The sequence below is a fragment of the Salmo salar genome, chromosome 14, assembly GCF_965601325.2.
Source record: "Salmo salar chromosome 14, fSalSal1, whole genome shotgun sequence".
In the NCBI taxonomy this organism is placed as follows: Eukaryota; Metazoa; Chordata; class Actinopteri; order Salmoniformes; family Salmonidae; genus Salmo; species Salmo salar.
Genome location: NC_138304.1, coordinates 32,416,506 through 32,441,445, shown reverse-complemented (window position 1 = coordinate 32,441,445; position 24,940 = coordinate 32,416,506). Strand labels below are relative to the sequence as shown.

The 24,940-nt window shown below is 44.1% G+C and overlaps 2 protein-coding genes across 7 annotated transcripts; one reads left to right on the top strand and one right to left on the bottom strand.

Moving 5' to 3' along the window:
* Nucleotides 1-15: 15 nt before the first annotated feature.
* gpaa1 (glycosylphosphatidylinositol anchor attachment 1) lies at nucleotides 16-9,620 on the top strand. Its single transcript, XM_014140166.3, has 13 exons — nucleotides 16-149; nucleotides 437-546; nucleotides 889-1,068; nucleotides 1,298-1,409; nucleotides 1,573-1,720; nucleotides 1,805-1,906; nucleotides 2,209-2,405; nucleotides 5,223-5,419; nucleotides 5,547-5,700; nucleotides 7,101-7,172; nucleotides 7,326-7,522; nucleotides 8,419-8,589; nucleotides 8,846-9,620. Exons 2-13 carry the CDS (start codon nucleotides 473-475, stop codon nucleotides 9,087-9,089), a joined length of 1,848 nt encoding a protein of 615 aa, XP_013995641.1. The 5' UTR covers nucleotides 16-149; nucleotides 437-472; the 3' UTR covers nucleotides 9,090-9,620.
* On the bottom strand, nucleotides 9,617-22,313 carry sharpin (SHANK-associated RH domain interacting protein). 6 transcript variants are annotated; one of them, XM_045694180.2, is made up of 9 exons: nucleotides 21,808-22,313; nucleotides 21,450-21,552; nucleotides 18,353-18,494; nucleotides 18,102-18,200; nucleotides 17,842-17,983; nucleotides 17,643-17,733; nucleotides 17,251-17,536; nucleotides 10,844-10,962; nucleotides 9,617-10,671 (listed from the first exon to the last, which is right to left on the bottom strand). In XM_045694180.2, the coding sequence occupies exons 1-9, from the start codon at nucleotides 21,831-21,833 to the stop codon at nucleotides 10,423-10,425; spliced, it is 1,257 nt and encodes a 418-aa protein (XP_045550136.1). In that variant the 5' UTR covers nucleotides 21,834-22,313; the 3' UTR covers nucleotides 9,617-10,422. The 6 variants fall into 6 exon arrangements, with proteins under 6 accessions (XP_045550136.1, XP_013995646.1, XP_013995644.1 ...); XM_014140171.3 differs by having other exon boundaries at nucleotides 18,353-18,527; nucleotides 21,808-22,310; XM_014140169.3 differs by having other exon boundaries at nucleotides 9,617-10,473; nucleotides 10,561-10,671; nucleotides 18,353-18,527; nucleotides 21,450-22,301.
* Between the last annotated feature and the right edge of the window lie 2,627 nt (nucleotides 22,314-24,940).

The following is a 24,940-nucleotide window of genomic DNA, read 5'->3' as shown; positions in this document are numbered from 1 at the left end:
CTGTTTTTATCATTTCTTGGCTAAAGCGGAAGTTGGTCCGTCGCACAATAGTCCGTTAAGAACCAAGGAAAAAATACCGGTGGAAAATCTATAGCAGTACAGGATAGCTACATCTGTCAAATCTCGGGCCTTTCCCTTGTGCCCGAAAGGTAGGCTCTGGTTGTTAACTACACATTTTGTAAAGGTATTGTATAAATACATTGTTTAGTTTAAAATAACTGATTTGCGGATATTTTCGCTTGCAACGTTGCTGGTTCTCCTGCTTAGTTAGGCAACTCGCTAGTTAGCTAACATCTGCTAATCGATAATAATGGACCATATTCTTTAGCACTGTTTATTTTTATTATAAAGGTTAGCAGTTAGCTAGCTAGATTAACACTATGGATGACTAAAAGCTACATTCATATTGACTGGGGCTTTGTTTGCAATGGTACAGCTGAGCCAGTCTGAGAGGTAACAAGGCAACAACAACATGGGACTGCTGTCTGACCCAAACCGAAGGCGAGCTCTGACCAAACTTCTCACCCGTCTCAATGCACCAATCTGGTGAGTCCTTCCTGCAGAATATCAATGGTAGAATATTGAAGAATTTGCTGGGGAAGTGGAATGGAACAGGGCGTCCTCTTGATGCACCTTATCCACGTTGTACTATTTGTATTATTTTATTTAACTACGCAAGTCAGTTAAGAACTTTCAATGACGGCCTAGGAACAGTGGGTTAACTGCCTTGTTCAGGGTCAGAACAACAGACCTTGTCAGCTTGGGGATTTGACCTAACAACCTTCCAGTTAATAGTCCAACGCTCTAACCACTAGGCTACCTGCCGCCCCATCCTACCTCCTGTGTATGATGCAAATGCTTTCAAATGATATAAAGATGTCTCCCCAGTGTTATGTGCTACCTGGCGGGTGTGGCATGGTTCATGGGCTTGGCTTTTGAGCCGTTCACCCTGCGCACCTACATGTCAGAGAACGCCATGGGCTCCACCATGGTGGAAGAACGCTTCCCAGCAGGCGAGAGGGCTCTGGCCACCGGTAGGGAGTTTGCTGCTCACAAGAAGAAAGTAGGGTGAGTAAAACTAATAAGCCTTCCTCCTATAGCCATCACTAGTGTCAGGAGCTTCTCTTGTTTATGTGACCAGGAAAAACTCTCGCCCCTAGCTATCACTAACCCCTACTTTGGGATTCAGTGCTTATCCTACCTATCACAAATTCAGCTATAATAATGATAACCACTCCCACAATATTCCTTCTGTGTTTCACTTCTTTTGTTCTCCCTTCCTCACTTCTCTCCGTAGTGGGATGCCGGTGGATTGGCTGGTGAAGACCATGCAGTCTCGAGGGCTGGAAGTGTTCACTCAGAGCTTCACCCGCAAGCTTCCCTTCCCAGATGAAAACAAAGAGAGATATGTGCGTGTGGGCTGAGACAAAGATGTCTACATATTAAACATAAGCTCCTATTTAATCTTGGTGCGCACACACTCTCACAGACACATCCTCCTCTGTATATCGACACAGGCTTTAATTTCTTCTCTTTCTCTCACTGATCCTTCTCTCGGTTTGTCTCGGTCAGATGGTGCGGGGCACTAACGTGTATGGGATCCTGCGGGCCCCCAGAGCCCCTCGTACTGAAGCCCTGGTGCTGAGTGCCCCCTGTAGTGAGGGAAACAATAACAACCAGGCAGTGGGCCTTCTGCTGGGCCTCGCCCAGTACTTCAGGAGTAAGCATACTACTATTACTAACATTCTCACACAGACCATTTCCAAAGGTTAAATTGATCTGTCAATGATTGGTCTCTTCTTAGGTCAGATCCACTGGGCTAAGGACATTATCTTCCTGGTGAATGAACATGACCTGATCGGCATGCAGGCCTGGCTGGAGGGATACCACCACACCAACACCACTGGTCAGTACTCCGTACCTGCATCTCTGTAATAATGTAACTCGTAATGCACCAGTTTTAGAGACACCATTATAGGCTCTGTATGTATTATCAATGTCTCTATACCAGGGCTCTTTAATCCTGTTCCTGGAGAGCTACCATCCTGTTGGTTTTCCCTCCATTTCTAATCTAGCACACCGGATTCTAATAATTAGCTGGTTGATAAACTGAATCAGGTTAGTTACAGCTGTCCAGGAACAGGGTTTGAGAGCCCTGTTCTATACCATCAACACTGCCACCACTGTGCCTCCTGCTGGATCCCCCAGGTGGTGACTGGTCTCCACTGCAGGGAAGAGGTGGCTCCATCCAGGCAGCTCTGTCTTTGGAGCTGAGCAGTGATGTCATCACCAGTCTGGACCTGGTTCTGGAGGGGCTCAACGGACAGCTGCCAAACCTGGACCTGGCCAACCTCTTCTACGCCTTCTGCCAGAAGATAGGGGTCCTGTGTACCATCCAGGGCAAGGTAGGAAAGAAGTCCAAATGCCAACACTTGAGTAAGTTATTTTTATTTTTTTTCTTCACCTTTATTTATCCAGGTAGGCTAGTTGAGAACAAGTTCTCATTTGCAACTGCCACCTGCCCAAGATAAAGCAAAGCAGTTCAACACATACAACAACACAGTTACACATGGCATAAACAAACATACAGTCAATAATACAGTAGAGAAAGTCTATTTACAGTATGTGCAAATGAGGTAGGATAAGGGAGGTAAGGTAATAAATAGGCCATGGTGGCAAAGTAATTACAATATAGCAATTAAACACTGGAATGGTAGATGTGCAGAAGATGAATGTGCAAGTAGAGATACTGGGGTGCAAAGGAGCAAAATAAATAAATACAGTATGGGGATGAGGTAGTTGAATGAGCTATTTACAGATGGGCTATGTACAGGTGGAGTGATCTGTGAGCTGCTCTGACAGCTGGTGCTTAAAGCTCGTGAGGGAGATATGAGTCTCCAGCTTCAGTGATTTTTGCAGTTCGTTCCAGTCATTGGCAGCAGTGAACTGGAAGGAAAGGCAGCCAAAGAGATGTTGTCTTTGGGGGTGACCAGTGAAATATACCTGCTGGAGCGCATGCTACGGGTGGGTGCTGCTATGGTGACCAGTGAGCTGAGATAAGGCGGGGTTTTACCTAGCAGACACTTGTCGATGACCTGGAGCCAGTGGGTTTGGCGACGAGTATGAAGCGAGGGCCAGCCAACGAGAGCGTACTGGTCACAGTGGTGGGTAGTATATGGGGCTTTGGTGACGAAACGGATGACACTGTGAAAGACTGCATCCAATTTGTTGAGTAGAGTGTTGGAGGCTATTTTGTAAATGACATCGCCGAAGTCGAGGATTGGTAGGATGGTCAGTTTTATGAGGGTATGTTTGGCAGCATGAGTGAAGGATGCTTTTTTTTGCGAAGTAGGAAGCCTATTCTAGATTTAATTTTGGATTGGAGATGCTTAATGTGAGTCTGGAAGGAGAGTTTACAGTCTAACCAGACACCTAGGTATTTGTAGTTGTCCACATTTTCTAAGTCAGAACCGTCCAGAGTAGTGATGCTGGAGGTGCGGGCAGCGATCGGTTGAAGAGCATGCATTTAGTTTTACTTGCATTTAAGAGCAGTTCGAGGCCACGGAAGGAGAGAAGTATGGCATTGAAGCTCGTCTGGAGGTTAGTTAAGTGTGTCCAAAGAAGGGCCAGAGGTATACAGAATGGTGTTGTCTGCGTAGAGGTGGTTCAGAGAATCACCAGCAGCAAGAGCGACATCATTGATGTATACACAGAAGAGAGTCGGCCCGAGAATTGAACCCTGTGGCACCCCCATAGAGATTTGACACACTGAACTCTATAAGAGAAGTAGTTGGTGAACCAGGCGAGGCAATCATTTGAGAAACCAAGGCTGTTGAGTCTGCCGATAAGAATGTGGTGATTGACAGAGTCGAATGCCTTTGCCAGGTCGATGAATACGGCTGCACAGTAATGTCTCTTATCGATGGCGGTTATGATATCATTTAGGACCTTGAGCGTGGCTGAGGTGCACCCATGACCAGCTCTGAAACCAGATTGCATAGCGGAGAAGGTACGGTGAGATTCAAAATGGTCGGTAATCTGTTTGTTAACTTGGCTTTCGAAGACCTTAGAAAGGCAGGGTAGGATAGATATAGGTCTGTAGCAGTTTAGGTCTAGTGTCTCCCCCTTTGAAGAGGGGGATGACCGCGGCAGCTTTCCAATATTTGGGAATCTCAGATGATACGAAAGGGAGGTTGAACAGGCTAGTAATAGGGGTTGCAACAATTTCGGCAGATCATTTTAGAAAGATAGGGTCCAGATTGTCTAACCCGGCTGATTTGTAGGGGTCCAGATTTTGCAGCTCTTTCAGAATATCATCTATTTGGGTGAAGGAGAAATGGGGGAGGCTTGGGCGAGTTGCTGTGGGGGGTGGAGGGCTGTTGATCGGGGCTTCTAATGTTAACATGCATGAAACCAAGGCTTTTACGGTTACAGAAGTCAACAAATGAGAGCACCTGGGGAGTGGGAGTGGAGCTAGGCACTGCAGGGCCTGGATGAACCTCTACAACACCAGAGGAGGAGTAGGATAAGGGTACAGCTAAAGGCTATAAGAACTGGTCATCTAGTACGTTTGGAACAGAGAGTTAAAGGAGCAGGTTTCTGGGTGCGATAGAATAGATTCAAGACATAGTGTACAGACAAAGGTAAGGTAGGATGTGAATACATTGGAGGTAAACCTAGGCATTGAGTAATGATGAAAGAGATATTGTCTCTAGAGACGTTTAAACCAGGTGATGTCACCGCATATGTGGGAGGTGGAACTAAATGGTTAGTTAAGGCATATTGAACAGGGCTAGAGGCTCTACAGTGAAATAAGACATTAATCACTAACCAGAACAGTAATGGACAAGGCATATTGATATTAGGGAGAGGCATGCGTAGCCGGGTGATCATAGGGTTCCAGTGAGTGGTTGGGCTGGCTGGAGACACAGCGATTCAGACAGCTAGCAGGCCGGGCATAGCAAGCTAGCAGAAGGGCCTTAGAGGGACGTCTCGATGGAGGAAAGTCTGTTTTAGCCTCCGCGTGCGGTGAAGTTATTTGATGTAGTTGCAGAAAGTACATACTGTAAATGTGTAATGCTTTCAGAAAGGTCTAATAATAGAACACCATAGATGTTTTGTCTTGTGCATTCCTAAATGCCAGGTAAGAAGCCAGTAATGACATGATGTAATAACATGTTTAATTGCCTGATTGTCATGCTGACTGTCCTCTCTCCATCCAGCTCCAGAGGAACGACTGGGACACTACATCGGGCTACAGCCACGCGGCCCAGACCATGATGTTGATGGTGCTGAAGCAGGCCAGTGGGCGACCCTGGGGGGACCACGGCCTGTTCCTCAGATACCACATAGAGGCCGCCTCCATCAGGGGCATCAACAGCTTCAGACAGTACAAGACAGACACCACCACCATCGGCAGGTCAGCTGCTGATGTCCAAGCTTCAATTCAGATGATCAGAAAGCCTTCAAATGCAACTCTTGTCGTTTCTGTGGAGACATTTTCACAGTGAAAATTACATGGAAATAAACCTGTGTGTGTCCCTCAGGCTCCTGGAGGGGATGTACCGGAAGCTGAACAACCTCCTGGAGCGTCTGCACCAGTCCTACTTCTTCTACCTCATGCCCTCGCTTTCTCGCTTCGTCTCCATTGGTTACTACATGCCCGCCTTCGGCCTGCTGGCTGTCATTCTGCTATTGCGCGTATCCTTCCACCTCTGGGACAATAGGGGATTGTATTTTTATTTAACCGTTATTTAACCAGGTAGTCCCATTGAGGTCAGAATACTTTTTTCCCAAGGGAGACCTGTCCAAGAGAGCTGGAGGGTTGAGATGCACTTGTGTGGGAATTACAGTTGAAGTCAGAAGTTTACATACACTTTGGTTGGAGTCATTACAACTTGTTTTTCAACCACTCCACAAATTTCTTGTTGACAAACTATAGTTTTGGCAAGTCGGTTAGGACAACTACTTTGTGCATGACACAAGTAATTTTTCCAACAATTGTTTACAGACAGATTATTTCACTTATAACTCACTGTATCACAATTCCAGTGGGTCAGAAGTTTACATACACTAAGTTGACTGTGCCTTTAAACAGCTTGGAAAATTCCAGAAAATGTCATAGGTGAATTTACATAATTTGAGTCAATTGGAGGTGTACCTGTGGATGTATTTCAAGGCCTACCTTCAAACTCAGTGCCTCTTTGCTTGACATTATGAGAAAATCAAAATAAATCAATCCCAGAACAACAACAAAGGATCTTGTGAAGATGCTGGAGGAAACGGGTACAGAAGTATCTATATCCACAGTAAAAAGAGTCCTATATCGACATAACCTGAAAGGCCACTCGGCAAAGAGAAGCCACTGCTCAAAAACCGCCATAAAAAAGCCAGACTATGGTTTGCAACTGCACATGGGGACAAAGATCATACTTTTTGGAGAAATGTCCTCTGGTCTGATGAAACAAAAGTAGAACTGTTTGGCCATAAATAAATAAAAGCTGAAATAAATAATTCTCTCTACTATTATTCTGACATTTCACATTCTTCAAATAAAGTGGTGATCCTAACTGACCTAAGACAGGGAATTTTTACTAGGATTAAATGTCAGGAATTTTCAACTGAGTTTAAATGTATTTGGCTAAGGTGTATGTAAACTTCCCACTTCAACTGGGACGGGTATTCATTTTGGTCCATTCTCCTATATTAGTAAATTAATGGGGTTAGTCAAAAGGCCTAATGGGGGTTAATGATATGTTTGCGTAGTTAAGCTGAATGTTCAACTTCATTAAAGATGGAATCCTCAGTAGGAGAAACAGTGCCACTATCCGCCTTAATGCCGTTATCGATTTAGTTTTTTTGACGAAGCGGGGGTGAGGAGTGTTGCACAATGTGGTAAAAAAAAATGTCAGTACATTCTGTGGTTCTAGCGCACGTGCAATGATGTCCATGGGGCAAACCGACGTGGCAGTTTCACCGTTAAGGATTCCTGCTTTAAGTCATGATGAGATTGCTCTGAATGAGGCTGTGTATATGTCGATGATGGTTTAATACACTGGTGCTCTGGTGCATATTAGTATTGTCCTTAATGGCAGTAACAGGCCTTAGACCTGTGGGTTCAGCTAGGTGCTTCTCCACCAGGAACAGAGGATGGGGTGGCTGGGGGAGAGCAGGTCAGTCATGGAGTAGTTAACAGGCTCTGTGTGTGTGTGTGTGTAATGTGTAACTATAGTATCTACCTTTTTATATCTCTAGAAGTCAACAACCTATTGGTCTATGTCAGTATAACTGACTCTTTCCTCCTGTCTCCCTCTGTCCTCCATCAGCCCTCCAGCCCAGGGGTCCTGTCTATCCTGACTCCAGTAGTGATCAGTCACATGACAGGGGTGGCTCTGTACACCCTCCCTATCCTCTCTCAGGAGATGGCTGTGCAACACTTCCCTGTGTCTGAGACGGAAGCTGTGGTCCTCACTGCTATAGCTATCTACACCGCAGGGCTGGCCCTGCCACACAACACACACAGGTACATACACACCCTCTCATCTTTCTCACATATACACACACACTCAAAGAAAACACAAGATGGCTGATGCAGGTTATCTCACACACTAAATATGCATATAATATGCCAGGTTTGCCCCGTGATCACACACACACCTTGACGATACTGTGGCTGGATTAAATAATTTTATTTCACCATGTCTCCCTCTGTAACTCTAGTGTCGTTTACACCTTGCGCTAACGTGTGTTTCGTGATCTGATCAATATCATTTAATCAAGGCAGGGCTCTACAGTGCTACCATTTTACATGCATATGCGCCTAAATATTTTGCTGTGTGCGACCTGGAATTGTAATTTCGGAGCACAAGTGCGCCTAGAATAATTGTTGCAATGATTACTTCACTGTACAACAGCCCCTGAGCGCAGATTCATGACTGTCATGCTTGCACCATTTCAACAAAGAAAAACGGCTTGTTACCTCAATATTTTTAATGGTGCTCCTAAGTGTCTGTGTGCTCACATGCTCCTTGTAACAAAGGTCTGTGTAAAATGTGTCTCTTATCCGTCCACATTGTGACCAGATTATCTAGTACCTCCCTGTATGCAAATGATTTTTACAGATATTCTTTCAAAATAATTTTACATTATAAGTCAAATTGTGATACCTGTCAATGATTTTAGAGGTTGATATGATTTAAATGGTTTGACCATCCAGATGTTTACACTTCATTGATATCCAGACACAATGCATGCCTGACAACCGATGGAGGTGCTCAGGAAGGTCTGATCACAATCAAATGTCTTTTAATCATTTACACCTGTCTGAAAATGTGGTCACAAAATGTGGACAAGATCAGGACAAAGGGCACATGTACGCACCAGGTATAAATGGGGCTTTTATCTCTCTTTGTCCCCCAGGCTTCTGCAAGGAGAGGGTACAGAGGAGGGCTGGAGAGTGCTGAAGCTGGTGGCTCTCCTCTACCTGGCTGTGTTACTGGGCTGCACTGCCCTTATCAACTTCTCCCTGGGCTTCATCTTGGCACTGTCCCTGGTGCCCATCGCTGCCTTCATCACACCACATACACCCAAGTAATACTCTCACCCACCCACAACTTTCTCCCGGTGTTGGGTGATTTCTTATAGAAGTAATAATTCTCAATATGTTGTTTTCTCAGTGATGTTGCACTCTGTAGTTTAATTTCTGAGTGTGCAGTGTTCCATTGTCCCTGTGTGTGAGGATAGTGTGTGTAATGGTTCCCTCCCCCTCTTGTCCACTGTCTTGAGTGCTGTATTAATGTTTCTTCTTCCAGGGCTCTGTAATAACGACTTTACCCTCTCACCCCAGGGCTCTATCTGCAGCCATCATGGTGCTCCTGAGCCCTGGCTGCACTCTGCTCTACTGCGTCTTCCTCTTCCAGGAGCTGCAGGAGACCCCCGTCTCCCTGCAAGATGGTTGGATGCTCTTCCTGTCCGTCATCTCCCAGGGCATCCTGGACCACGCCCTCTATGGCTCATTGGTCTATCCGCTCCTGGCTCTGCTGATCTACCCCTGTTGGTTGCTGCTCTGGAACATTCTCTTCTGGAAGTAAACAACAGGTAACTGGGGGAAGACTGGTCCCAGACCTGCTTTTATATGGGAACTATCTATCCTGAGAGGTGAAACTGCTCCTAAACCTGCCTTTATGGAATGAAGGTGTTTCTCCAAGGAGTAGGCTGACTGACTTGCCTAGAAGGAATAGGAAGTTGGCAGGGGAGTGGTTAAGTGTATTGGGCTGGGCTTGTGTGGCGGAATTACAACTAAAAGGTTGTATTGGGTTCAGGGCTTGTGTGCATGGGATTGGTTTATGGTACCTGAAGGAATAAATAATGCACTGTTTTTTGGTTATGTTATTGGGCCTGAGTGAATATTCTAAGGGATGAAACTGAACAAAATAAAATGTTAAGGAAGCAGTATCCTTAAGCCAACCTCTTGGCAACTGAAGCCCTCCAGAAAATGTCCATAATCTACTGTATGAACTAAGAATTGTCTTTAAATATTTTTTTTTATATATACTTTATTTGAACCATGTGTACAGACACTCATTTATAAACGCTCAAATAAAAACTTAACTCAAACTTGATCAACGGATGTTTATTCAGCTAACACCATTTTATACAGTTATGTTTGACAAAACATAACATTCCGTCACTATCACAGTTCAGACAGAGAAACTTATGACAAATAGGTGAAACACATCAACATTAATATCATCAAACATTGTTATAAAAATAAAATCACTTTGAAACCCTGTCACTCCCACAGACTTGCCTCATAGCAACTAATTCCCCTCATCCCATCAAACCAAATGGCACCAACCAATGACCAGCAAGACCTGGGCCGGTGTTCACAATGTATCTCAGAGTAGGAGTACTGATCTAGGATCAGGTCCCCCATGTCTAGATAATTATGATCTAAAATACATCTGATCCTAGACCAGCACACCTACTCTGAGATTGAATACAGGCCCTGGTTTTAAACTGCACTTTCAATACTCAAAAGTATCCCAGTTGGTCAACTTCAAAATATACCATATTCTCTCATCTGAGATATCAGTTAGAAAGATGAGGGAAGCACCACCCACCCCTCTGGAATAAATATAGGACTATTCCACCCCTCCCCAATGTAAAATAAATAAAGTCTGCCACGAGGCAAAGGTTGCTGACTGCCATTATGTCCAGAGGAGAGTCAAAAGCCAGCTCCCATTGACCATACAGGTAGTTCCTTTTGTGAGCCACTGCAAGTGGAGCTCCATGTCTGTGCTACAACGTCCATATACGTCTAGTGTTTGTCAGTAGTGGGTTTTTACCTAAGAAGCAGTCAGTTGGTGTGTCAGTTGTGTGTGTGGATCAGTCGTCCAGGCTATGGTATAGGTTGCGAGGCAGTCAACTGATCAATGCACCAATCTCCCCCTGCTCCACTCTTCTTCCTTTCTCCTTTAATACAGACAGGGAATAAAGACAATATTGTAGTTTAGACTGCAGGTGATGTGTTCTGTCTACTCTATGCCATACATACAGTACCTGTTGTATGAGGCGGTGCTCCCCTGAGTCAGGTCTGGCTGTACTGCAGATCTCACAGCCTGGTCGGGAAGGATTGTTGATAAAGGTGCAGGAGGGACAAACCCATTCTGTCTGCGTGTCAGATGTATAGAGCAGTGATGTTCAGTATACTAGCTATATGGAATGTTACTTTCTCTTTCCCTGATAGAAACCTATGTCCTCAACTATCATCTTGCGTAAAACAATGAAAGGGTGTTTGAAGCCAATAGCCGATCACATAAATATGAAAACATTGGGTTTGTACCTGTGTTTTACTGGCTTTGCAGGGTTGATCAGGTTTATTGTTGATCTGCAGAGTCTCCAAGTTGAGGGCCTCTCGGATCTCGCTCATACCCAGCCTGTCAGCCGCACGTCCGGTGCTCCCTACAGTCAATCACAAGTGGTAAATGAGTGATCAGTCCCCTTTTATAATAAAGCATCGCATGCATCTATATTTGCATACTGGCATACAGTTGAGCAGAAACGTTTTTAGGATTTCCACACATGCAGGGTCTGAAAAAAGAAATAGGCCTCTACATGATAGACATTAGCATCATCTTTTTTAATAAATACCACACAAATAGCCTAATGCTGTGCAACTCGCTATTGTGGTAGGATGCAATTTTGGAACTTTACATATACTTTCGTATTTATAATTTGTTTTATTATTATTTTATATCAGTGTTATTTATTGTAGGCCTATTTATTCATCTAAACCAGTTCTTTTAACCCTCTAGGGCAGGGCTCTCCAACCCTGTTCTTGGAGAGCTACCCTCCTGTTGGTTCTCTTTTCAACCCCAGCTGTAACTAACCTGATTCAGCTTATCAACCAGCTAATTATTAGAATCAGGTGCGCTAGATTAGGGTTGGAGAATTATTATATATTTTTTTAAATAAGCCTACAGCCCTGATCTAGAGTCTAAAGGAGGGTTCTACTAAGCCAACATATGGAATTGTTTTAAGATGGTCATACCAAGGATCATTTAGATATTTGATTTAGAATTTTAGGACCCCTTTAGGTATGAAATATATATTTTTAAATGATTTAATGAAACATTGAATTAGGCCTTACTGCTATAAGCCCATAGAAATACATTGAATAACATATTCATACATGGAAAAACAGTCCCAAAGAAAATCTAAAGGAAGTTTGTTTAGAAGTGTCTGCCCTATATCTGAGAGATCTAAGATCAGGAAACTATCATTTTTATTGGACAAGTATTTAACCTCTTTTTTTCCCCATTTTTTTCCCCCCCACCTTTATTTAACCAGGTAGGCCAGTTGAGAACAAGTTCTCATTTACAACTGCAACCTGGCCAAGATAAAGCAAAGCAGTGCGACAAAAACAACACACAGTTACACATGGGATAAACAAACGTACAATCAATAACACAATAGAAAAATCTGTATACAGTGTGTGCAAATGAAGTAAGGAGGTAAGGCAATAAATACGCCAATAAGGGCGAAGTAATTACAATTTAGAAATTTACACTGGAGTGATATGAGGATGTGCAAGTAGAAATACTGGTGTGCAAAAGAGCAGAAAAACATATGGGGATGAGGTAGGTAGTTGGTTGGATGGGCTATTTACAGATGGGCTGTGAACAGCTGCAGCGATCGGTAAGCTGCTCTGACAGCTGACGCTTAAAGTTGGTGAGGGAGACATAAGTCTCCAACTTCAGTGATTTTTGCAATTCGTTCCAGTCATTGGCAGCAGAGAACTGGAAGGAAAGGCGGCCAAGGTGGTGTTGGCTTTGGGGATGACCAGTGAATATATACCTGCTGGAGCGCGTGCTACGGGTGGGTGTTGCTATGGTGACCAGTGAGCTGAGATAAGGTGGAGCTTTACCTAGCAAAGACTTATAGATGACCTGGAGCTAGTGGGTTTGGTAACGAATATGTAGCGAGGACCAGCCAACGAGAGCATACAAGTCGCAGTGGTGGGTAGTATATGGGGCTTTGGTGACAAAACGGATGGCACTGTGATAGACTGCATCCAATTGGCTGAGTAGAATGTTGGAGGCTATTCTCTAAATGACATCGCCGAAGTCAAGGATCGGTAGGATAGTCAGTTTTACGAGGGTATGTTTGGCAGCATGAGTGAAGGAGGCTTTGTTGCGAAATAGGATGCCGATTCTAGATTTAACAATGGATTGGAGATGCACTAAACTACACTGAAGAAACATAAATGCAAGACGCAACAATTTCAAAGATTTTACTGAGTTACAGTTCATATAAGGAAATGAGTCTATTTAAATTATTTAATTAGGTCCAGATCTATGGATTTCACATGACTGGGAATACAGATATGCATCTGTTGGTCACAGATAGTTAAAAAAAAAGGTAGGGGTATGGATCAGAAAACCAATCAGTATCTGGTGTGACCACCATTTACCTCATGCAGCGTGACATCTCCTTCGCATAGAGTTGATCAGGCTCTTGATTGTGGCCTGTAGAATGTTGTCCCACTCCTCTTCAATGGCTGTGTGAAGTTGCTGGATATTGGCGGGAAGTGGAACACGCTGTCGTACACGTTGATCCGGAGAATCCCAAACATGCTCAATGGGTGACGCGTCTGGTGAGTAGGCAGGCCATGGAAGAACTGGGATATTTTCAGCTTCCAGGAAATGTGTACAGATCCTTGCGACATGGGGCTGTGCATTATCATACTGAAACATGAGGTGATGGTGGTGGATAAATGACACGACAATGGGCCTCAGGATCTCGACACGGTATCTCTGTGCATTCAAATTGCCATCGATAAAATGCAATTATGTTTGTTGTTTGTAGCTTATGCTTGCCGATACCATAACTCCACCATGGGGCACTCTGTTTACCCACACAATGCCATACACGGTGTCTGCCCTTTGCCCGGTACAGTTGAAACCGGGATTCATCTGTGAAGAGCACACTTCTTCAGCGTGCCAGTGGCCATCGAAGGGGAGCAGTCAGGTCAAGACCCTGGTGAGGCGATGAGCATGCAGATGAGCTTCCCTGAGACTGTTTCTGACAGTTTGTGCAGAAATTATTAGGTTGTGCAAACCGGGTGGCTGGTCTCAGACCATCCTGCAGCTGAAGAACCCGGACGTGGAGGTCCTGGGCTAACGTGGTTACACGTGGTCTGCGATTGTCAGGCCGGTTGGATGTACTGCTAAATTCTGAAATTATGTTGGAGGTGGCTTATGGTAGAAAAATGAACATTACATTCTCTGGAAACAGCTCGAGTGGACATTCCTGCAGTCAGCATGCCAATTGCACTCGCTCCTTCAAAACTTGAGACATCTGTGGCATTGTGATGTGATAAAACTGCACATTTTAGAGTGGCCTTTTATTGTCCCCAGCACAAGGTGCACCTGTGTAATGATCATGCTGTTTAATCAGCTTCTTGATATGCCACACCTGTCAGGTGGATGGATTATCTTGGCAAAGGAGAACTGCTCACTAACAGGGATGTTAACAAATTTGTGCACAATTTGAGAGAAAAGCTTTTTGTGCATATGGAAAATGTCTGGTTTCTTTTATTTCAGCTCATGAAACATGTTGTGTTTATATTTTTGTTAATTGTACTTCCATATACAGTGCATTCGGAAAGTATTCAGACCCCTTGACTTTTTCCACAGTTTTATGTTACCGCTTTATTCTAAAATGGATTAAATCTTTTTTCCTCATCAATCTACACACAATAACCCACAATGACAAAGCAAAAACAGGTCTTTAGAAAGTTTGGCACAGTAATAAAAAATAAACTGAAATTACATTTACATAAGTATTCAGACCCCTTACTCAGTACCTTGTTGAAGCACCTTTTACAGCGATTAAAGCCTAGAGTCTTCTTGGGTATGACGCTACAAGCTTGGCACACCAGTATTTGGGGAGTTTCTCCAATTTTTCTCTGCAGATCCTCTCAAGCTCTGTCAGGTTGGATGGGGAGCGTCGCTGCAGAGCTACAGTGCCTTGCAAAAGTATTCATCCCCTTGGCGTTTTTCCTATTTTGTTGCGTTACAACCTGTAATTTAAATGGATTTCATGTAAATCGACATACACAAAAATGTCCAAATTGGTGAAAAAAATACAAATAAAAAAATATCTAAAGAATGAAAAGTGGTGCGTGCGTATGTATTCACCCCCTTTGCTATGAAGCACCTAAATAAAATCTGGTGCAACCAATTACCTTCAGAAGTCACATAATTAGTTAGATTGCACACAGGTGGACTTTATTTAAGTGTCACAAGATCTGTCACATGATATCAGTATATGTACACCTGTTCTCAAAGGCCCCAGAGTCTGCAACACCACTAAGCAAGGGGTACCACCAAGCAAGCAGCACCATGAAGACCAAGGAGCTATCCAAACAGGTCAGGGACAAAGTTGTGGAGAAGTACAGATCAGGGTTGGGTTATAAAAACATATCTGAAACTTTGAACATCCCACGGAGCACCATTAAATCCATTATTAAAAAATGGAAAGAATATGGCACCACAACAAACCTGCCAAGAGAGGGTCGCCCACTAAAACTCACGGACCAGGCAAGGAGGGCATTAATCAGAGAGGCAACAAAGAGACCAAAGATAACCCTGAAGGAGCTGCAAAGCTCCACAGCGGAGATTGGAGTATCTGTCCATGGGACCACTTTAAGCTGTACACGCCACAGAGCTGGGCTTAACGGAAGAGTGGCCAGAAAAAAAGCCATTGCTTAAAGAAAATAATAAGCAAACACATTTGGTGTTCGCCAAAAGGCATGTGGGAGACTCCCCAAACATATAGAAGAAGGTACTCTGGTCAGATGAAACAAATTGAGCTTTTTGGCCATCAACGAAACCGCTATGTCTGGCGCAAACCCAACACCTCATCACCCCGAGAACACCATCCCCATCATGCTGTGGGGATATTTTTCATCGGCAGGGACTGGGAAACTGGTCAGAATTGAAGGAATGAGATCTTCCAGAGATTTGAGACTGGGAAGGAGGTTCAGCACTCCACCAATCAGGCCTTTATGGGGGAGTGACCAGACGGAAGCCACTCAGTAAAAGGCACCTGACAGCCCGCTTGGAGTTTGCCAAAAGGCACCTAAAGGACTCTCAGACCATGAGAAAAAAGATTGAACTCTTTGGCCTGCATGCCAAGCGTCACGTCAGGAGGAAACCTGGAACCATCTCTACGGTGAAGCAGGGTGGTGGCAGCATCATGCTGTGGGGATGTTTTTCAGCGACAGGGACTGGAAGACCAGTCAGGATTGAGGGAAAGATGAACTGAGCAAAGTACAGAGAGTTCCTTGATGAAAATCTGCTCCAGAGCGCTCAGGGCCTCAGACTGGGGCAAAGGTTCACCTTCCAACAGGACAACAACCCTAAGCACACAGCCAAGACAATGCAAGAGGGGCTTCGGGACAAGTCTCTGAATGTCCTTGAGTGGTCCACAATAAATGTGAAAGAAATTCTAAAAACCTCTTTTTTCTTTGTCATTATGGGGTATTGTGTGTAGATTGAGGAAGAAAAAAACAATTTAATCAATTTTACAGTAAGGCTGTAACGTAACAAAATGTGTAAAAAGTCAAGGGGTCTGAATACTTTCCGAATGCACTGTACTTTTGGTCATGAAGTGTATTTTTTTACATTTGTATAATCCAGTAGTCTATGCATAAAATGTCCTGATGCATTTAGTGCTCAAATCTCTGACAGCTGAAACATAAGGTACACAATTATTGTTTTAGGAATGTAAAAAAACAATTGAAAAAAAATATGCTATAAAGTTTTGCATATGCTACACATCGAAACACAAGGAATAGTGTTTTTGTCATTGGCTGCTTTTAAGGACATTAAATGAGGCTCATTTGGCCAATATCCTTCATTTATTGATGTACGCTGGCTGCATGGGTGGACGCCTTTTTTATTTTATTTCACCTTTATTTAACCAGGTAGGCTAGTTGAGAACAAGTTCTCATTTGCAACTGCGACCTGGACAAGATAAAGCAAAGCAGTTCAACACAGAGTTACACATGGAATAAACAAACATACAATCAATAATACAGTAGAAGAATCTATAAACAGCATGTGCAAATGAGGTAGGATAAGAGAGGTAAGGCAATAAATAGGCCATGGTGGCGAAGTAATTACAATATAGCAATTAAACACTGGAATGGTAGTAGCCTTAATAGGTTACTCACCCATTGCATATGGATGACTGGTACATTTCTCCAATGTCTGAAATGTAAATATTTCCTAACAGAAACCGCAACCAACCATATAAATATAATCCATAAATGCCAGTTCCCATTTAAATCAGGACTGGCAGCCATTGCTAGTGTACCCATGAGTTTAACAGTCAAAGTGTCAGGGTAAGAGGTTCCAAAATCCTTCTATGGATTATATCTATGGCCACAATGCAACAAGCTGTTCTATATTTGGTGCGTGTGCTGCCCAAATTGTGTCCTTCCCGATTAAGTACATGTAATAAAACTTAATCCACTGCTATTTTTTTAAAGACATTTATCCTCTGTAGCTAAATTATGCTCTCTGGTGTAGCATTTTATTTATGTCTGTTCAGACAAGAGTAATATAATTTTTATAGCCTAATTTTGGCAAAATGATTTCAATTTACTTCTCACAGCTATTAGTATGTGCACTGCCGTGTGCGTGGGTGCGTCTGTCTCTGTGGGTGTGTGCACAAACTTACCCTGGGAGTTGTGGCTGAGCCTGGAGGGCAGGGTGCTGTAGCCCCTCCAGTCCTGGGAAGTAGACCCGTTGCTGGTAGGCGGAGGTGGGGTGAGGAGAGCGCCCTCCTGGTCCTGCTGGAACAGCTGGCGGGTGAGGCGGGCATGGCGGGCTGAGATCAGGTAGAGGTAGGCCATGTCCCCATCCCTCTGGACCCCATACGAGGCCAGGGACCTGAGCTCTGTACACAAACACTGCCCTATCACCCAGCGCTGCACGCGAGGGTGGAAGCCATACTCCAGAAACACCTGATAGAAATGCACAGACAGAGAAGAGAGATTTGTGAACATTTACATTTGCCAATGTAGCCTAAGTACTCAAGCAAACAGAAGACCACAGAAGTTTTGATCTGACCTGCTGCTTGAGTGCTGCGACGGTCATGTGTGGGAAAACTTTCACTGTGACGCAACAGGAAGTGGAAATGTCCTCCACTGCCACAGACAAACTGCAATACAGACATGGCACCGTTAACACAAATGCTCCTTGTTCTGTTGGACAACTTATCTTAATTCGCCCTCTAAACCTAAATCTACTGCCTGTTACTTCTTCTCACTGTATCTCTCCTTCTGCGTAACTCTTCTCAGACAGTTGAATGGTGAGCGCTGCCTTCTGGTGAGCCAGAGCAGACGCCTGCTGAGCAGCAGCCTGGCTGTTGCCTGCTTCGATCGCCTGGGCAAGCTCCAGGCACAGCTCCTCTTCAGAGAGAAAACAGGTTCAATTACTAATACTATACAAAAATGCCTAAATGTATTGTATGTTGCCATGCAAGTATGGTAGAAAAAGAGAGAGTGGAGGAAGCATGAGTGCACGTACCAGTGAGTGGTAAGGAGGCTGTGCTGCGCTGTTCTAGAGCTACTGCTGCGGTGTGCTTCTGTCGGTCATCCAGAGGATGTGGGGAACTATTTGCAGCAACTACAGTGAAAGAGCGGTCAATTGTGAGAGAGCATTCTATTTTATTAGCCACAGTATGGGGTTCTAGGAGGAGACTCTTCTAAGACACAACAAGACAGGAATGCAGCTAAACAAGCAAACTAGAATAGAGAAAGTCTGCCATGCCCTCTGACCTCTGTGTGCCTCTCTTAGGGATGACATCACCACTGTGGCCCACTGCTCAGCCTCCTGATCGCAGCAGAAGTTGAAGCAGATGCAGTCGTGAGGGGGCGTTGCCAAATGAATCTCATGAAGGCGTGGAGACTTCACCTCATACTGCACAGAGCGCAAGTCAAACTCTGCAATGAACTGTGAAAAAAATAATAGTTTGGACACACCTACTCATTTAAGGGGTTTTCTTTCATTTGATTATTTTCTACATTGTAGAACAATAGTGAAAACATAAACTATGAAATAACACATATGGGATCATGTAGTAACCAAAAAAGTGTTAAACAAATCAAAATATATTTTTGATTCTTCAAAGTAGCCTGGAATGCTTTTCCAACGGTCTTGAAGGAGTTGCCACATACAGTTGAAGTCGGAAGTTTACATACGCTTAGGTTGGAGTCATTAAAACTTGTTTTTCCACCACTCCACAAATTTCTTGTTAACAAACTATAGTTTTGGCAAGTCGGTTAGGACATCTACTTTGTGCATGACACAAGTAATTTTTCCAACAAATGTTATAATTCACTGTATCATAAATCCAGTGGGTCAGAAGTTTACATACACTAAGTTGACTGTGCCTTTAAACAGCTTGGAAAATTCTTGAAAATTATGTCATGGCTTTAGAAGCTTCTGATAGTGTAATTGACATACTTTGAGTCAATTGGAGGTGTACCTGTGGACGTATTTCAAGGCCTACCTTCAAACTGAGTGCCTCTTTGCTTGACATCATGGGAAAATAAAAATAAATCAGCCAAGACCTCAGAAAAAAAATTGTAGACCTCCACAAGTCTTGTTCATCCTTGCGAGCAATTTCCAAATGCCTGAAGATACCACGTTCATCTGTACAAACAATAGTATGCAAGTATAAACACCATGGGACCATGCAGCAGTCATACCGCTCAGGAAGGAGACACGTTCTGTCTTCTAGAGATGAACGTACTTTGGTGCGAAAAGTGCAATTCAATCCCAGAACAGCAAAGGACCTTGTGAAGATGCTGGAGGAAACAGGTCCAAAAGTATCTATATCCACAGGAAAACAAGTCCTATATCGACATAACCTGAAAGGCCGCTCAGCAAGGAAGAAGCCACTGCTCCAAAACCGCCATAAAAAAAGCCAGACTACGGTTTGCAACTGCACATGGGGACAAAGATTGTACTTTTTGGAGAAATGTCCTCTGGTCTGATGAAACAAAAATAGAACTGTTTGGCCATAGTGACCATTGTTATGTTTGGATGAAAAAGGGGGAGACTTGCAAGCCGAAGAACACCATCCCAACCGTGAAGCACGGGGGTGGCAGCATCATGTTGTGGGGGTGCTTTGCTGCGGGAGGGACTGGTGGACTTCACAAAATAGATGGCATAATGAGGTAGGAATATTATGTGGATATATTGAAGCAACATCAAGACATCAGTCAGGAAGTTAAAGCTTGGTCGCAAATGGGTCTTCTAAATGGACAATGACCCCAAGCATACCTCCAAAGTTGTGGCAAAATGGCTTAAGGACAACAAAGTCAAGGTATTGGAGTGGCCATCACAAAGCCCTGACCTCAAGCCTATAGAAAATTTGTGGGCAGAAAAGAAAAAGCATGTGCGAGCAAGGTGTCCTACAAACCTGACTCCGTTACACCAGCTCTGTCAGGAGGAATGGGCCAAAATTCACCTAATTTATTGTGGGAAGCTTGTGGAAGGCTACCCGAAACGTTTGACCCAAGTTAAATCATTTAAAGGCAATGCTACAAAATACTAATTGAGTGTGTAAACTTCTGACCTACTGGAAATGTGATGAAATCAATAAAAGCTGAAATAAATAATTATCTCTACTATTATTCTGACATTTCACATTCTTCAAATAAAGTGGTGATCCTAACTGACCTAAGACAGGGAATTTTTTCTAGGATTAAATGTCAGGAATTGTGAAAAACTGAGTTTAAATGTATTTCGCTAAGGTGTATGCAAACTTCCAACTTCAACTGTATGCTGAGCACTTGTTAGCTGCTTTCCCTTCACTCTGTTGAGGTCGGGTGATTGTGGAGGCCAGATCATCTGATGCAGCACTCCATCCACTCTCCTTCTTGGTCAAATAGCCCTTACATAGCCTGGAGGTGTGTTGGGTCATTGTCCTGTTGGAAAACAAATGATAGTCCCACTAAGCGCAAACCTGATGGGATGGCGTATCGCTGCAGAATGCTGTGGTAGCCATGCTGGTTAAGTATACCTTGAATTCTAAATAAATCACTGACAATGTCATGAGCAAAGCACCCCCACTCCATCACACCACCTCCTCTATGCAATTGACTGACCTTCATGTCTTGAAGTAATGATGAACTGTCATTTCTCTTTGCTTATTTGAGCTGTTCTTGCCATAATATGGACTTGGTCTTTTACCAAATAGGGCAATCTTTTGTATGCCACCCCTATCTTGTCACAACACAACTGATTGGCTCAAACGCATTAAGAAGGAAAGAAATTCCACAAATTAACTTTTAACAAGGCACAGATGTTAATTGAAATGCATTCCAGGTGACTACCTCATAAAGCTGGTTGAGAGAATGCCAAGTGTGCAAAGGGTGGCTACTTAGAATCTCAAATATAAAATATTTTTATTTGTTTAACACTTTTTTGGTTACTACATGATTCCATTAGTGTTATTTCATAGTTTTGATGTATTCACTATTATTCTATAATGTAGAAAATAATACAAATAAACAAAAACCCATGAATGAATAGGTGTGTCCAAGCTTTTGACTATAGAGAGAGGGAGAGAACATACTGTCGCCTATTTAGTATGGTTCTTCCCTTGTTCAGATAAACACAAGGACAGATGATTGTAAAAATCACACGACATTGTTTCCCAGCAATGGAATTACTGTGTAATTTGATTACACAAGATTCCAATTCAGTTGCTATGTAAAAAATCTCTAAACTGACATTGCTCAAACCAACAGAACAATGTTGTGTGTGCAATTTATTATGTCAACGCATACAATTGTTTGCATGGCATTACATATGTCAACATACCTAGTTAGGTAGCTAGACGTTACAGTGCAGTATGTCACTTACCACACTACGGCTGCTTCCGCTACTGTCCCTCAGTGCTAGCCGAAACTCTCCAGCTTTGCTGGGGTCCATACTAAGCTGAAGACGGAGAACCTCATCGCCAGCTCTGGGGAGGCAAAGCGGTCGAATTCCAGAATGGCAAACCGACACTCGCACCGACATCAAAACCGTGTTGCAGCTAGCCAGTGCAGGCCCACCATGTACAGACTGGAATGTGGCTGGCACAGGCGTTTGAGCCCAACCGCCCGCGCTCAGTGCCATCTCACCACAACAGTTGGGAACCACAGGTGTAACGTTATATCAACCCCAAAAACACAATGCACTGTCGATAGTTATGTGAGTCTTAATTTTAACAGCCTACCTGTTAGTAAAGAGATGGCGATCCATTACAGCTAATTATATGTCTATCCATAGCTAAAAACGAATTTTTTATCAAATCAGGAAGTAGCGTGGGTCGTCCTTTATTTACCTCCGATAGAAACCGGCGTTGTTCATAAATATTATGGTCCGAGAGCGAGCCTTTGTGCAAGGTGTTAATTAATGCAACGTGAATTAATGTTCTGTTAGTATAATTATTCTACACTCTCATTGTCAATTAGTCTATTATTGATCATGAGGGGAAAAACAATTATACTTGAAGTGAGGCAAATAAAGTAATAACGCCTTCACTACAGATCCAGCAAGGAGAAAAACAAAAAATAGACCAAACTACATAAACCTGGACTTTTCCAACAGACTATGCCTTTAGGAGACGATGTCTGTCTCAAAATTCCTGATGGAACGGACCTTATAATATGTGATTATTCACAGAACTGAAATTGTCATGTGTTGGTCTGCATTATTGCCTTCTTGCAATCATTCCCATGGATTGAAAAAACCTATTTAATAGACAATATTTCACTATTAAAATGTGTGTATGTGAGAAGGAGATGGTGGGAATAAGGATGGATGATGTTTGTGATGACAGGGTGAAAGGTGGCAAGGAAAATTAACAATGGTGAAATGAGAGTGAGTGAGAATGAATAATCACCCACATAATATCACTGGGAGCTGTTTTGTTTGGTCTCTTGTCTGTCTCAAGGGCACTATTTAACAGAGTTAAATAAGAATTTGTTCTTTACTGACTTGCGTAGTTAAATAAAGATAAAAAATATCTACAAGAATGGGGGATGCAGAACAGCGCATTGGGGAAACGGACACATGGAACTTCGCAGTCGAGGAAATACTTGAACAGTCACTGAAAAGCCAACACGCACTACAGGCAAAAGTGGCAGAACTTGAAGGCTTCTCACGTCGAAACAACATTAGACTTTATAATGGGTGCAGAAAAAGACCCAAATTCGTGGAGGGTCTATTCAAGGACACAACTTACTTGAAGACGACACTGACCTGGGAATCGAGAGAGCACACCGAGCTCTGGCCACAAAACCCCCCACGGCGCCCCACCAAGATCCATAGTAGTACGGTTCCTAAAATTCTCAGTCAAAGAGAAAGTCTTACATGGAACCTGGAAAAAGCCTGTTAACTTCCAAGGCCAACGAGTGTTCTTTGATCATGACTACGCGGGAGAGAAACTGAAAAGAAGGAAAGAATACACCCCCATTAAGAAAGCACTTAAAGAGAAGGGTATTCGCTTCCAAACACCATTCCCGGCAAAAATGCGGGTATTTCTGGAAAATGGCCCAATTACATACGAGCATGCAGACGAGGTGGCTGAGGATCTGAAGTCGAGGGGCTTCCCAGTGGAGTATATCGCCAGGAGAAAGGCGACATCACCGGCAGAAAGACTCGAGCAGGCTCTCCCATGGATCGTTGTCGACAAACTGAGTCATGGAGAAAGAGGGAAACCACCTCGGCGAGAGGACGTTCACATCCGAGAGAGACTCAGGCATTTCCAACGGGAAGATGGAAGACACTGAATTGGATTTAACAGAATTAATAGTTACCGCGAGCTGTTAAGACGTTGGGGTGTTACGGTTGACATTGCAATAGGTAAAATATCTCCCCTATTTTCCCCCAATGATGAACAAGGGTGAGTAGCCAAAAGTATGTGTTCTTTATGAACACACTAAGTAGCGTCACATTAATAACATATATATTAGCTAAGGATTAATGACACATTGACAACAGGGCGACAGAAGGGCATATCAAGGGGAGGATTCATGATATGCACGCATGACTATAGTTTTCACTAGTTGTCACGTCCTGACCATAGTAAGTTGTTATTTTCTATGGTAGAGTAGGTCAGGGCGTGACAGGGTTTTCTAGTTTAGTTTTTCTATGTTGTATTGTTCTAGTTTTGTATTTCTATGTTGGGCTTTGTTTGAGATGATCTCCAATTTGAGGCAGCTGGTCATCGTTGTCTCTAATTGGAGGTCATATTTAATTTGGTGTTTGTCCCACCTGGGTTTGTGGGAGATTGTTTTTGAGTAGTGTATGTTTCACCTCTGCGTCACGGTTTGTTGTTTTGTTCATGTTTATGTATTGCATAGATTCACAGTGTAAATAAAATGTGGAACAACACACACGCTGCACTTTGGTCCGCTTCTCCTTTCGACAGCCGTGACAGAATCTCCCACCACCAAAGTACCAAGCAGTGTGATCAGCAAGACAAATGGACTTGGGAGGAGATATTGGACGGGAAAGGACCCTGGAGGCAGGCTGGGGAGCATCGCCGTCCTAAAGAGGAAATCGAGGCAGCAAGAGCGGAGCGGCGATACTACGAGGCACTATACCAGCCACGAGGCAAGTGCAAGAGGCAGCCCCCAAAATTGTTTTTGGGGGGGCACACGGGGAGATTGGCAGAGTCAGGTTGGAGACCTGAGCCAACTCCCCGTGCTTACCGTGGGGAGCGAGTGAAGAAGCAAGCACCGTGTTATGCGGTGATGCGCACTGTGTCGCCAGTGCGCATATTCACAGTCCGGTGCGATCTGTGCCCGCGCCCCGCATTTGCCGAGCTAGGTTGAGCATTCACCCAGGAAGGGTGGTGCCAGCTCAGTGCTTCTGGTCTCCAGTTCGCCTTCTCGGTCCAGGATATCCTGCGCCGGCGCTGCGCACTGTGTCGCCAGTGCGTGTTCACAGCCCAGTTTGTCCTGTGCCAGCTGTCCGCGTTTGCCGGACAAAAATAAGCATCCAGCCAGGACGGGTTGTGCCAGCTATACGCTCCAGACCTCCAGTGCGCCTCCACGGCCCAGTATATCCTGTGCCTGCCCCACGTACCCGGCCTCCAGTGAGTCTATCCAGCCTGGTACGCCCTGTGCCTGCTCCTCACACTTGCCCTGAGGTGGGTGTTACCAGTCTGGTGCCACCTGTGCCAGCCCCACGCATCAGGCCTACGGTGCGCCTGCCCAGTCCGGGGTGTCCTGTTCCTGCTCCTGGCACTCGCCCTGAGGTGCGTGTTACTAGTCTGGCGCCACCTGTGCCAGCCCCACGCATCAGGCCTCCAGTGTGCATTCCCAGTCCAGAGCTTCCGGCGACAGTTCCCAGTCTAGAGC